General features: G+C 35.8%; 1 protein-coding gene across 4 annotated transcripts in view; it reads right to left on the bottom strand.

Annotated features, from left to right (window-relative positions):
• The window catches only part of PDS5B (PDS5 cohesin associated factor B), a 115289-nt gene that overhangs the window by 56421 nt on the left and 44060 nt on the right, over positions 1–14808 (bottom strand). For all 4 annotated transcript variants that reach the window (XM_056328131.1, XM_056328134.1, XM_056328133.1 and 1 more), the window contains exons 9-13: positions 7924–8039; positions 6021–6115; positions 3671–3816; positions 2606–2757; positions 878–991 (exon numbers count right to left, since the gene is read on the bottom strand). In XM_056328131.1, coding sequence (XP_056184106.1) covers positions 878–991; positions 2606–2757; positions 3671–3816; positions 6021–6115; positions 7924–8039 — 623 coding nt within the window. The remainder of the gene's footprint in view (positions 1–877; positions 992–2605; positions 2758–3670; positions 3817–6020; positions 6116–7923; positions 8040–14808) is intronic.

The raw sequence follows: 14808 nt of genomic DNA, 5'->3' as shown, positions 1-14808 counted from the left end.
ATTAGACTTGTAAGAGATGCATTAGAGCTATTCAACACGATTGAAAATCATTTTCCAAGAAAAATAAGCCATATAAATAAAATCACAGCTTCATTTAAAAAAAATCTAGAATCCACAGAACTGTAGAATTCTGAAGTTATTTGTTGCCTGAAATAAGTGCTGAAAGGAATCCACTTTGAATTATTTTTTTTTTTAGCTTATACTAAAAATTACTAGAATAGTAACTGTTTATTAATATACTACTCTTCATTTTAGTTTATTACTAGTCTCCCTCACAAGAACCCCTCCCCCCACATTTTCAAGTGACTGAGTACTACTAAACGAAAAACAAAGTAAAATCAACTCAATTCAGTCAAATCGTGAATATTACAGCAGCAAAAACAGTCAGATTCATGTGTATGTACCCATTTCAAGCCGGAGAAGGCACGTAACAAGTAAAATGCATACTGAAGGAGGAAAGACAAACAGTTAATTCCTTCCCACTCTGAAGTCATCCCAGCTACTACAACGAGGAATTATTAATTGAGAATTCGTCAGATACGATCTAGGGCTAGTGAATGCTACTATCTGTGCTATCTCTTTTCAGAAATAAGAGGACTGACATGCACTCAAGCTTTTTTCCAGATCTTTGACGCTACTTTTTTTAGCTGTTTATGGTCAAAAGGTACCACACCTTGTTAGACAACACCCTATTAGTTTTGGTTTTGTGTTTTTTTTTCCAAAATCCCACTTGAAAAATAGGTATTATTGCTACAGTCTATTTTCTGATAGTTTGTAAACTACTTTCATCCACTGGCTTAGGCTACTCATAACAATTTGAAACTAATTTACAGTTGTATCTGCATTAAAAATTTTGTAAGTCAAAACCAGCACATACTTAACAGCATTTGAATCCAGTGTTGCATAAAGATAATACAAACATTTCATTCGTTCGTTTGTTTCCAAGTTGTGAGGGACCATGTACTGAGCAAAGATGCGTTCAACAAGCAATCTGAAAGACAGGATTAAGAAACTCAAACTGTAACGGAAGAAAGCAGTCTTGAATTACTAAAACACTCATTCAAATATTCTTAGACCAATCCAGAGATCAGTTGTTGCATATAAAGATGGGTTTATTAAAAAACTTAAAGGTCAAGTTACTTATCTTCCAATATAATTCAGCATAAATAAACAAAAATGTATCATTATGGAAGATGTAACATTAATGTTGGCAGTAGGACATTTAAGGACAGTATCAATCTAGACAGGAAGCAGAGGATTTTAAGAGAAGGATGTCTCTTGATTATCAGCCCAAAAGAGATGCTATCAGTGAATTTCAAAACAGGTTAGTATCAGGGTACATTCATGAATTGACCCTAATTAACGGACCTAAAATAAGAAAAGAAATACATTGATTGTATCACACATTATCATGAAGCTCAGAAATAGAACTGAGGTACTAGTCAGAAGAAGTTGACTTCCTTCCACCCCTCCCTGACCCCTTCCCCAAGGGCTGAGTTTATCCCATTTCTTTTGCTTCTGAAAAAAAAAAAAAAAAAATAAAGTGGGTACATTCACAAGGGAATTATTAAAAGCTTCTGCTATAACACTGAAGCTCCTTATTTGGAAACAGGGGAGGAGAGTGGTTTGGGGTCTGCCAGTTACCTAGGAAAGACCGAGAAGAAAAACCAAAAGGAAAACTAAGCCTACGTTGCAACGAAGTCCCAAGACTTTTGCAAATTGAGGTCAACATTAACAGAATGGAGTAAATAGGTAAAAAAATAATAAGTTACCTGTGGTCAAACCCCAAACCCAGCCAGTTTAAAAAGATCCTGAAGTTAAAGAAAAACATGAGCAGGCAAGATTTGATCTTAAGATCCAAACAGTTCTGTCTACTTCCATGGTACCACAAAATAATTGCTTGTTTTGAAGATGAACCTTTGAAGCCATGAGTTTTTGAAAATACTTGTGGGAGTTTGCAATGCCACTTGTATCTGATAAGGCCAAAGGCTCATATCCAAAGCCACCAAGACACCCTTGATTAGTCAAGGTGAACTAGTTCCCAAACTAGTTCCTCATCAGCAACTATCTATTTCTCAATACAAACAATCATATACAATACTATAGCTGGTATGACAGAGGCACTGCTTTCACGACAAACCCAGGACAAGGCTCTAATTCACGGCTATTATAGTACAGAAGAGTGAGATGCCTTAACCATTGTCATTACCTGTACTAGATCTTTAAAGCATACAGGAACAACATGCAAACCTAAAGCAAGATTGTTACAGCAATTTTAGTTACTGAATTTTAACATAAAAATTAGCCAGGTACTGGAATATAAACAAAAGCCTCCTTTATTGAAGCAGTGAAGTACAGCTAAAATTTTGAAACATTCTGACCTATCTCACCCATTAGAATAATTTTTGGCAAAAAAAAAAAGTAGAGGAAACACAGGACAACATTTGGCTGCAGTGTTATAAAATTACATACTGGATCACAAAATACAGGATTATCAAGTCTCCTTCTTGTCTGTATTTAAGCACAAATAAAAAAACCCAAAACATCTGCATAGTAACTTACCACACTTATTCACAGAATCACCCGGCTTTCATGACTGACTTACCGGTCATCAATACTGTTTTGATAATATATGTGCAGAAGTTTATCTTTGATCCATGATATCTGTTTTGCAGCTTCTTTTCCTGCTTCTGATTGTAATGAGTATTTCTTGTATATCTGTGCGAGTCCCATCATAGCTTCCTTCCTCACTCTCCACTTCAGAAAAAGTAATAGTACCCGGTTTAGCAGTTGAAAACTCAAAACTGGAAAGACTTTAGAATTTCAGTCTACACTATTTATTTACAGAAAAGTTAAATTGATTTCTATGTTCAACACTTTCTCATTAGGACATATATTGCATCATATCTATTAAGCTAAACCCTTCACCATCAGTAACAACAATGCAAGTATGCCTCTTGAATTTAGAATTCTTACAAATTTAAGCCAACAACCTTTCTCACAGTCTATACTGAATATTTGTGATTGTATTATGGCTGCAACAGGGGAAAGCATGTCACCAAATGAAAAAAAGTTAGGTGATAGTGTTAATTTTAAAACATTTGCAATCAACAGCCTTGTTTACCGCACTTTAACATAAGCAGCAAACCTCATAAATTTTGCCAAGTAATGAAACATAGCTGAACTAAATTTAAAGACTATTAAAATTTGAAAGCTACTACACTGATTTGTAGTTGTCCAATGACCTAATTAAAAGCAGATAAAACTAGCTACATCTGATGGTGGAACACTTTTCATCAGTAATCTACATCACGAAACCTGCTTGCAAAATCTCTTTAAAATGTTAGTTTTATGAGGGTCTCATTTTACTTAGAAATTTTATTAGAACGAGACAACTGGAACAACACTGTTGTGCTTCAGCCTTTTTTGGGGGGTTTACCCTAAGCATAGTATCTTAGAAATATAGCACAATGAAAAATGTGGTATTTCAGTCAGGGGCAAAAGATGCCTCATTAAATAGACAGCTTCAAAATGTTTTGCATTATATTGGGTTTCATTCATCATTTTAAAATTATAGTTCAGCATTTTTTAGAAGCACTGCTTTTCAAAAAGCCGAATCAAAGTCTAGAAATACAACTCACAGCCATTATTAGTACTAATTACATCTTACCCGCTTGTCCAGTGTTCGTTCTCTGACAAAATTAAGCAGGTGATCATTGACAAGCAAAAGATCTTTTTTAGCAGCAGTAACTATGGATACTATAACATCATGCCTTATGGCCTCTTCAGGGTCATGTGACCTTACTTTAAGATACTCTGGAAAAAAACAAAATGATTATTTCATTGTAAGTATACAACTTCAGCTACTTTTCTTTCCCTAGACATACCCAAATGACAGAGGCAGAAAGCATGATTCTCTACTGTTTTGAGCATTAACAGTAAGAAACAAATAGTATTCTTTAACTGAAAAGTAATCAATCAGTAGAACTTGATATTTGCCTAGAGTATCAAATATTTGTATTTCTGGTCTTATAAGAAATAAGAAAATGGAAATAAAGAGTTATGGGTTTACATTTTTATTTCTATTATTTCTTAAAACAGTTAGGCTATGTCTACATTAGCAACTACCATAGCCAAACAGAATTGCATCTGTAGATTAGAACGGACAGTGCTGAGAACCTGCTAAGTTTAAAATGTATATATTTTCAAGTCTTACCTCAGGCTAGAGGCTACTCTATTCCCGCAGACTCCATGTCCTGTGGCTGCTGGAGCACATTAGTTGCGCTCCTGGCCATAATTTCTGTTATTATCCACAAGGAATCTAGTTCACATACTTCAGAAACACTCCACAGTGAGCACCACACAACCATTGTAAGCAGGGACAAATCAAGAGACATACTTCGAAAGCATGCTCTTTGCCCAGGCTGCAATGGTTATTCAGACACATACTAGTTTATTAATCTTAAAACAATTCTTCCTAGACTATTTTGGCCCATTGCTGCTCATTTGGTAGCCTCAGTGATCTTATATAATCAAAATTTTAAGATTCCTGCTTGTGTCAAACATGTTAGCTACTATTGTCATTTTAGAAATATGACAAATACAATGGCAAAGTCCATATTATTTTTTTTAGAAGTACGTATTTTAGGTTAATTTAGAAACACAAATGGGTAGGAAAACACACACAAAAGTTAAGATCACTGTACACAGCATAGATCAGTGAAGCATTGATAACATTAAGAAACATTGAAAGTTTACTTTGAACGCTGTTCTCATTACTGTTCCATAACCAGTGAAAATTTTCAAGTCTCATCTGAAATACTGGCCATTAACATTTCTAGTAACCAGCACAAGTGTTAGAAGAGCACATCAAGAAATAAAGCTTTGCACTTATGGACATTATGAAATTGAAAATCCAAATAAGACATTTTTTAAAAACTTTTGTTCCACAGGATCACATAGTAAACTAAAACAAATGAAGAACAACGCCACTGCACAGAACAACAGTTCTGATGTCAAACACCAGTGAGTCAGGGAAATTTTTCAATAATTTGACTTTGATGAGCGCTGTGGGGAGACAGAGGAGGGGCAAGCAAAATTACATTTCCCAGAGGATACCATTAGAGGGGGCACAAAGTCTTTCTGCAATGAAAAAAAAAAAAAATCCTTGAAAATACAATTCTGATAATTGAAAAGGAAATATCTTTACCATTCCATCAAGGAAAGGTCCAGAAGCTTACTACTATTTTTTATTTTTTTTTTTAAATAAAGCTGGCTTAACAATGCCAGTAACTATGGGACAACTCTACCTTGCCTGTATTTGTAACTAACTTGACAAACACTCAGGAAGCAGGCCACCAATCCCATGCACTTAACAGCTCTTTAAATTCCCTCCTTAGAGCAAATAGACAAAGATATAACCTCCAAAAATTACAAGTAGGAGTTTACTGATCAGTGGGATACAATCTCCACATATAGACTATGAGGGGAAAAAAACCCCAACCAACCAATTCTATTTACACTTTTTTCATTAAGACATCAGGAGCAAGGAATACTAAACGCTTCTATTTATGCCATGGCCTTCTTCCTACAGAGGTCTTCAATTACAGGCTTTGTTTGATCTGAAGGAACAGGAACTAACGACTGTAGTCAGTCACAAGGACTGTTGTCATGTTTCAGACAGTGGCTGTGTAACACACGTTTCAGCTTTGTGGAACTGCACCCTAATTAACAAATGCCATGACCATTAGTTTAGCCAGGCGGTCTTTGCCTGATCCTATGGTGCTTCATTTCAACAGCAGTTGGGAATGCAACTACTGTAAGAGGGTGACTTCTTTGGCTAATGCATTCTTTATGTACAACCCCTAGCAGCACTGAAAGCAGGGACTCTGTGACTTAGAACCCCAACCCCAATTATGTCCTCCACAACAACTGACAATGTTACTCGGGATTACAACTAACCTTCCCGACTTTTCCAGGAGACATAAAATTGTATTTTAGCATTATAATAACTCTGATACCTGTTAAGTCTTTTGCTAGGTCGGGATGGTTCATAAGGCAGTGACTTGCAAATTTCACACATTCAAGACGAATAGGTACGTGGATATCATTAAACCTATTTAGAAACAAGACAATGCATTACAACAAAAAACCCCATCACTTCTACCACAGTAATTAGTTTATTTCGACACAATCTCAAATACCTCCAAAAACATTTTTATGCCTCCCATGCACAGTAACATGCATAAAACATCTCTGATTTCACAGTACTAAGTAGACTGTGTTTAGCTTAAGAAAAAGTTCCTGCATTCATTTATTAATTCACATTCTGAACACGAAGGGAAATATCCTCACCTGATACACAAGAAAATCCCCCAGGCAGACAACAACTATTCATTAGAAAGATGTCTGACAGTATTTTAACTATCTTTTCTGTAATGCTCCACATAATTAACCACGAAGCATGTATCAGCAACTGAAAGTTTTGTAAGTCTGTGGTATTAGTCCCCTCTTTAAACTGTATGACAAACAGCAAGCAGATGGGCATCTAGCCTAGTAAAAATTTCTTGAGATGGATCACTTCAGCTTCCATAATATTTCCTTTCAAAAGACTGAATTAGGTTTGATGCTTGAAAACTAGTATTTTCTTGTGTTTAGTTTTAAGTAATTTTAAAATAAAAATATGGATGTAATGATTTACACACAATTATTTTGAAAAATTAAATGCATTTTCAAGCTATCCTCAAAATGCTCTGATTTAAACAAATTAAAAATCAAATTCTAGGACATTATTGCTGTGTAAATGATTCTTTATCAAACAAAAGAGGTTTTAAGGAATAACTTTTAATGAACACCAGCTATGTTTTCAAAATCAAGAGATTTTAAGAATGGTTCCTTTCATAACACAGCTATTACAGCTTAGTTAAAATCCCTGAAAAAAGTAAATACACGTATGTGATTCATAACTAGTTGAAAACAGTAATTATGAAAAACAGATTGCATGTATTCACACTGCTTCACATTATAAGACAATGAAGCATTTTCCTTTGGGCCCAATTACATCTAGTATTTTTTTATGAGATGCAATGTTTTAAATAGTTATATACTTCCAAGCAAAAGACCTTCCCTCAGTTAAATTCCCTGTACTTTTAAAAGCAGCATTTATTTCAGGACTTCATTCATATCAAAATTCAATCATGCATTCAATCATATCAAAACCAGTTATAAACTACTGCATTTATAATATTTTATAGAGTTTGTCCTCATTTACTCAAGTAAAAAACATTTTCATCATAGTATCCATACTTAATTTTCTCCTGACTATAAGCTCCCACTATATTTTCTATCTCAAACTGGCAAAACTTTTCAAAACCAAAAGACTAAGTGTTTGCAGCATTATAAATACTGCATACCTCTTTTAATGCACTCCTACCATTAAAAAAAAATTTTAACCAGTACACAAATACTGTAAATAAAAGCCTCAAAACCGGTTCTATTATCACCTGATGCTACAAATGTCATTTGATGTTGTTTTAGGATTATTCCATCATTGAATAGTTTCATTTGTGAAGAAATTAAAATTTCTTTTTAAAAAATAAATTCACTATTTTTCAAATTAAAATAAACTTTTTTATATTAAAATAAACTATTCCTTTTTCTTGACAATGGCCACAAAGATTGTTGCAAAAAAAAAAAAGAACTAAAAGATTATTTATAATTGTTCATTCTGCAGAATCACAGATACAGATGATGTGTATATAATAATCACTTTAACATTATCTGTTGGATTTCAGATAAAGCAGCAAGAGGGAACTCATGCTCAGCTGTGTCACTTTAAAAAAAAAAAAAAAAAAAAAAAAGAGTTGAATTATACTTCATTGAATGTTTTTCCCCTCCCAGGAAGGGAAGTAAACCAGCACATACCTCCCCAGGTAGCACTGCCAAAGTGGTTTGTTTTGAGATGCCAGCTCTGAATCCTTTGCCCCAAACATTTTTGCTAGAAGTTTTACAACTTGCAGGCGTTCTTCATTATCATTGCTCTGGAAAATGAACATATTTATTATTTTTTTTAAATTAAAAAATAAAACAAACCCCGCAAACCTCAGAAAAACAGGTCTGTTTTGTACAGCTTCTACACTAGTATACTTACACACCTCTAGAAATATCATCATACAGCTTAACAGATTTTTCTTGTACACAAATGTGTATATCTCAAGAAAAAAAACCCTCGCTATTATTGGGAGAAGACAAAATAATAAAGGCAGTAGAAACAAAAAAACACTTAGAGACAAAAATCAATGTGAACAAAGCCTAGTGAAAAACACAAGAAACATACATCTTTAACCCTCGTTTACAGATTACTGATCCTGTCAGGAAATCTGATATGTGCCTATACAAACATACATAAATTCAAATACAACACAAAATCCACAAAACTCATTCTACATTTGTTTGTAATTAAGCAATATTCTAGAGAACTGTAAACCTTTATGTGCAAACATTTAGTTAAAAAAAAGAAGTTTTCTGAAAACAAGTTTTTAGAGAACATCAGATGAAGTACCCAAGATTTGAGATGCAAAAGGATCTGGTCCTGTATTTAAGCCTATATTAAAAAATGCTGAGTTACAACAGCTACTTTTCTTTCATATTTAAAATTAGGACTGACAGAGATAAAACAAGGCCTTTTTCAATTTTTTTTTATTTTCACTGGTTTGCACTACACTTGTTTAATAAAACACACAGCATTTGAAGCTTAATACATACTTCAAAAATGTGTGCTAACATTTGTGCAATTAGCACGTATTTACTGTTCACCAAATTTTCTTTCGATTATTAAAGAAAACCAGAACAACTGGCTGCAACACTTCTTTGAAAAGGGAGTAGCTAAAAATTAGTTTATACTTACTAGACATTATTCACTGCTTATTATTTCAGTCTTTTTTTTTTTTTCTGGTAATAAAGACAAGGATTGTTTAAAATACTGTTCTTTTTTACCATCTTTGACATTCTTATTAGTTCAACATCATCTTTTGAATGTGAATAAGTAGTAAGAGCACGATGTAGCTGTCAGATTTCTCTAATACACCACAGTCTTAAAGACCAACTATTTCTCCTGACTCAATACCATAAATGGGCTGAAGTTTCCCAGTATGCCCTTTTAATTCAGCTCCCCAAGAACAGTAAAAGCATTTGTAAAATCTTTAAAGTAACAGAGGTGGAGAAGTTAAGAACGAAGAAATCTAACACTGATACATTACACTAAAAAAGACTAATTCTTCCAAATACACTTTAGTATTATTAGCAGCATTAACAGTAAATATATTAATATGTTTGTCTGCATTTGACTATTTTTTCCAACTAAAATTCAGATTTACATTACTGAAAGCCATCTACAACCTCCTTTTCCTATCTGTAGTAACTATCTTTTTTCTTGATGAGTTTCAGCTTTTAAGGTTCATTATGCTACAAAATTCTCATTCTGTGCCCTCATGCTTACAAATTTTAAAATTTTTTGTAGCTTACGTTAGTACAACCGCCATTACTCACATCCCACCTACACCTGCTTAAACCAACAAAGTACTGAAAACATTAAGAATCTCTGAATTTCTCTAGGTAACCATCACAGATCCAGAGCAAGACACCCCAGAGGGTGGGGAAGGATTGGGATGGAGGAGTCAGGAGTACACTAAAAATTCAACTACTTAATTACACAGCCAGAAATATAGAAGAAAGCAAAAAGGCATTAAAAAAAACCCCAACAAAGACATCCTTAATGAATTAGCTGCAGAAGAAGTTTTCACTGTATTAGCCACTTATCCAATTATATGACAACCCACGCATGTTTCTAGTCTTGTTTGTAGAAACAATGAATATTTGTGATTATGGATCAAGAGTATTATTTGGTACTTCCTAAATTTGGGCCCAGATATTGGTCTCCTTGAAACATTCTTAAATAAGCTCCTAAAGGTATAAAAATCAACCTGTACTTCTTGTTAAATGAATGTGTCACTGCTACAGTCTTGTCTCCTTTGTTCTACTTTAATCTCTACTACTTTTTCTGAGGAAAACCAAAAAACAGCAGAAAAAAAAACCCAAAACAAAACCCAACCAACCAACAATAAAAAAAAAAAAAAAAAACAAGAAAAAAAAAAAGGTTATCAAACTGAAAAAAATCTTAATCCTTCTCTACCCTATGAGACATTCCCTACTTGAAGAGTCACATACTTCACCTCTTTTCTTAGGTATGACCCAGCACTCTTTATGCCTAACATGGTTGCATAATGACTTGTCAATAAAAATTGATGCTGAACACTGATGTTCTCATTTCCCCATACATGCTCCTAACACATAGGCAGCTGCTCTACTGAGAAAATATTAGGGTCTGTCACTAACAACAGCTAAGTTGGTCAGATTGTTATCACTACCAAGTCCAAAAAAACAGGCAGCACTGAAGATCTGGGGGAGTTTGGGAATAGAAGCAGACACATGATCTGAAACTTGCCAAAAAATTTAATTACCATATCCAGGAAGAAAGGCAGCGCCACAATAACAGAAGGCAACATTTTTATTGGTTTTATTCATGGCATCATATTGGCTTAGCAAGATGATAAAATAAAAACCATTTATGATTATTTCCTATATAATCTATTTGTGAGCTTTTCATTCTCCTGAACACTGAAGTGGTATTCAGTTTCAGTAATACAAATCTCTAAAATTCAAATGTGAGTGAAGGAGTATCAGCTTCCTTTACAAGCTGACCCACACAACAATACATTCTTACATCTGTTCTCTCCTACACCAATAATGCTTCTGTGCCAATGCTAGATCTCTAAACACAGTGTCTTAAAATGCCAAGACCAGGTACAAATGACTGATCCTCAGAAGAGATTAAATTAGATGAATTTCAGTGTGTGTTCCCTTGCTAATCCCAGAGACTTCTTTCCAAAATTAGGTAAAAAAAACCCTAAAACACCACAACCAGAAGTAGTAACTATGACTTGACACAGCTCTCACTGAGTGTTAAGAGTTTAACATTACTCCTCTTCTGCCACATGAGAACACGAGATTTTTCTTTACAAATATAAAGATGCAGCAAGTTGACCCTGGCCAAAAGCCAAACACCCAACCCAGCCTCTCACTCACTCTCCTCTCCTGCACAAAGAGGGGAAGGAGGGAAAACAGAAGGAAAACTAAAATGCTCATGGATCTAGATAACAACAGTTTAATAGGTAAAAAAAAAAAGCTGGGTGCACAAGTAAAGAGGGAATTCATTCACTACTTCCCATTGGCAGGCAGATGTCCCACCAGTTCCTGGAGAGCAGCGTCTCAGCATGCACAGTGCTTGCTTGTGAAGGCAAACACCATGAGTATGAACATCATCCCCTTCCTCCTTCCCCTCTGCTTTTATTGCTGAGCATGTGTCCCCTCTCAGCCTCCTGCCCTGCCTCTAGTCTGCTCATGAAAGCCTTTACCTGTGGAAGCACTGCGCAGCAACCACCAAAACATCAGTGTGCCATCAACACTTTCAGCTACAAACATACGCTACTATACAGACCGCCATAAAGAAAATTAACTCAATTCTAGCCAGACCCAAAAGGATAACTAGTTTGCCCACTTCTGTATGATATGCAGCACAGCACTACACAAACCTGACTGCATTTAAATTCTCTTCAAACATACTTAAATATTCTTGGGACAGACGGGACAGAAAAAGCAGCTGAGGGAATAAAGCACTCAAAAGCTGCACATTTCAGAGAATACCAGTTACTGCCAGCAACCTTTCATTTTTCATCTAAATAAACATGTACAATTCTTACAGCAGTTAAAACTACCTGGCATTGTGACCAAACTGTATGGTCACTGGTTGTAGCAAAATGGCAAGGTGCTTGAACACTAGGTGGCCACACCGGTTAGATCCAAAATAGTAAATATGCACAACAGTGTTACTGAGGTACCTAAGCTTTCTCACAAGTTCCATGCATGGTCAAAAATTTATTTGGTCAGTGACAGGAAAGCCCTCGGATTTTTCCCACTCAAAGAGACAGTCTAGAACTTCTATAAGATCCTGATCTCATGAAGATAAACTGAGAGGCTTCCTGTCATGAAGAGTACAAAAGAAGTTCAGGGAGACTGAGAGCAAGGGATTTGGATCCTGCCAGGTAATGAGTCACAGATGTTTGGTTCACATCCTCAAACTCCTATCGGTCACAGGGGCTGAGAACAAGGCAGTTCAACCAGCCGGAAGGCTGAGAAGATTACTCAGTGAAGCTCACCTGGTTGTTGAGAGAAACCACCACTACTTCATTTTCAAAACGTGCTGCAAAATGTTTAGAAACAAAGAAATAAGACACTACAAGGAAATTCTGCTTCATGTACAGAATATACAACTACTGGAAAAGTTGCTGATACCAGGAAGAAGTTTAGAGAAACAGGATCATTATCAGAGAAACACCTAACACCCATACTGCGAGACTGAGTACCCTAAGGTCAGGTTGAAACATGAACAATCCCTGATAGAACAACTTAAGAATGCAGAGAGCCTTCATCATCCTTCAAAAACAGAAGGTCCTCAAAACTGGAACAATCTGGACCAAGAGCACCTTTTTTTTTTTTTCCCCTGTCTTCACTCTAACTAGAATTTATGGAGGGAGCATGGCAGCCCTTGCAATCGTAAAAGAGGAGTACATCCAACAGACTTCACATATTTCGGTCTGTCCTCAGACAGAACTCCATAGTTCTCAAGCCCAGGCAGCATACAGCTTCACCATAAGCCAAGCACATTCATGGGAGACGCCTGGACATGACCTCCCACTAAGCAGAGTCACAGATATTTGTAGATGATTACTTGGAGTGGTTGGTAGTTGGAGACATTGGGCATATGAACTGCCAACAGCAGCATACCACTGAAACTCCAACAGCTTCCAGCAAAGAAGCACTGAGATCCAGTTTCTGCAACACCATGTGAATTTTAAACAATGGCTAAGTTGTTCATCACCACAGCCACACAACCCTCAAAAAAGATAGCAGAGCCCTTCTTAATCAAGAAGGGCTATGTCCACACTGAAGCATGTATTCCAAGACAGAAGGATAGTTTTTCCAATACGGCATTGTAACACCATGCACTGTATTCTATGTACAAATCTTTGCATTAGAAACAATTTGTTCAGCAACTTGACCCAGTGAATTACCAGACCCCGTTTTCCAAGTACTAAATGGAACCAAAATGTGTCGTTTGCTCCATACCAGAGATGTACTTCTAAGCTCCTTCTTATGCAGAGGTGATTAAGAGGACAGCACCAAAGTGGCATACAGATAACCTCCGCTGGCACCTGATAATGGTAGTTATCTCTCTGACACATGAGACAAGCAAAGACCATCATCTTAGATGAGCCAGACTCAAGAGAGAGTCCAGAAGACTTGATAGCACAGCATGTCTAAACAGCACCGCAATTCCACATTCTCCCAGAGAAAATGTGCATCAGTTCTCAGCATGCCCTAAAAATTCCTGAAAAGCCACCTACATGTCTAGACAACTCCACTCACTTTCCTCCCTTGTCTAAAAGGCAAAAGGTTATCTAAAGGTGATCTGTCACCAGAAGACTTACAGAACAATTCTATCTACTTCGAAGTAGTTACTGGCTGATTATGCTTGGTGGCGGTAGCATCAGTCCACTGAGCTCCAGAAATGAATATTAACATAACAGCAAGGTGGTTGGTATGACATTTAATTCTCCAGCACCTACTGTCCTCAGGATAAAGTATAGTGAAAAAGCTCCCAGGAGTACCAAGCACAAGAAGATGGAGGAATCATAGGAGGAATGTGTGCACAGAACCAAAGAGGCAGGCAGCTCAGAAATATTTCTCCATCGGCAGCAGTACCTTTTTATATTCAGCTCAGTATTTCAAGTTGCTCCAGAGGACATCCTGTTGGTTTGTACATCTCAAGTCTCAGCAATGTTATTACAAATTAATTCATGCAAACAAGCATTTTGCTTTGGGTGGAAGAAGCACAGCTGGAAAGTCTATCCTCAAGGACTCATCCCATTCACCAAACAGGTTTTGTCAGTAATCACATGGCTCCAGGACCAGAACATCTGTCTTCTTGATGCATCTCCAGTAAAAAGGAAGGCAGGCAGGATGGACGAACTACACTGTATTTCTCTTTAAGTACTCATTAACAGGAACCAAAACACGTAGACCATTAGAACATACAGATGGAGTTTCTCAATAATGATCCTTCGAAATCTTTAACCATATTATCATTCTTCTAGGAATTCCTATCTTCTCTTGCTTGGCTAGTAATTTTCCACTTTGTTGCCAAATGACATCCAGAAAAAGCAAAGAGATTTTTTCCAGGTTATCAGTAATCAAGTTTATAATATTTGCCTTTGGAAATACCATGTCACATCATTCTTTTCTTATACAGAACAGCCTAATTATTATTTCCCGATTTATTTTAAAGTCCTGTGCCCTACTGAGCTGACCTTCACTGTTCTTGAGCCTTTACATGATAGGGCCAGTAAAAAAATTTCAAAAATTGTTTAGCATCTGTGTGAAAGTAACCATTAAAAATTTAAAAAGAACAGCTCTTGGATAAAGATGACTCAAACTACAGCAAAACATCAGAAAATCCTTTAAGAAACTGATTTTTCTTTTAAATTAAATTTCACTGAAATGTTCCAAAATACTGGGTTCTGTTCATATTCAGGCAGAACCTGCGAAGTTTGCACCTGAACATATTTTAATAAATATTTGAAATAAACAATGAAAAAATTTTAATAAAAATAAAAGATTTACAGCATTAGCTGT

The sequence above is a fragment of the Falco biarmicus genome, chromosome 2, assembly GCF_023638135.1.
Source record: "Falco biarmicus isolate bFalBia1 chromosome 2, bFalBia1.pri, whole genome shotgun sequence".
Taxonomy (NCBI): Eukaryota; Metazoa; Chordata; class Aves; order Falconiformes; family Falconidae; genus Falco; species Falco biarmicus.
This window is presented reverse-complemented; position numbering and strand designations above follow the sequence as displayed.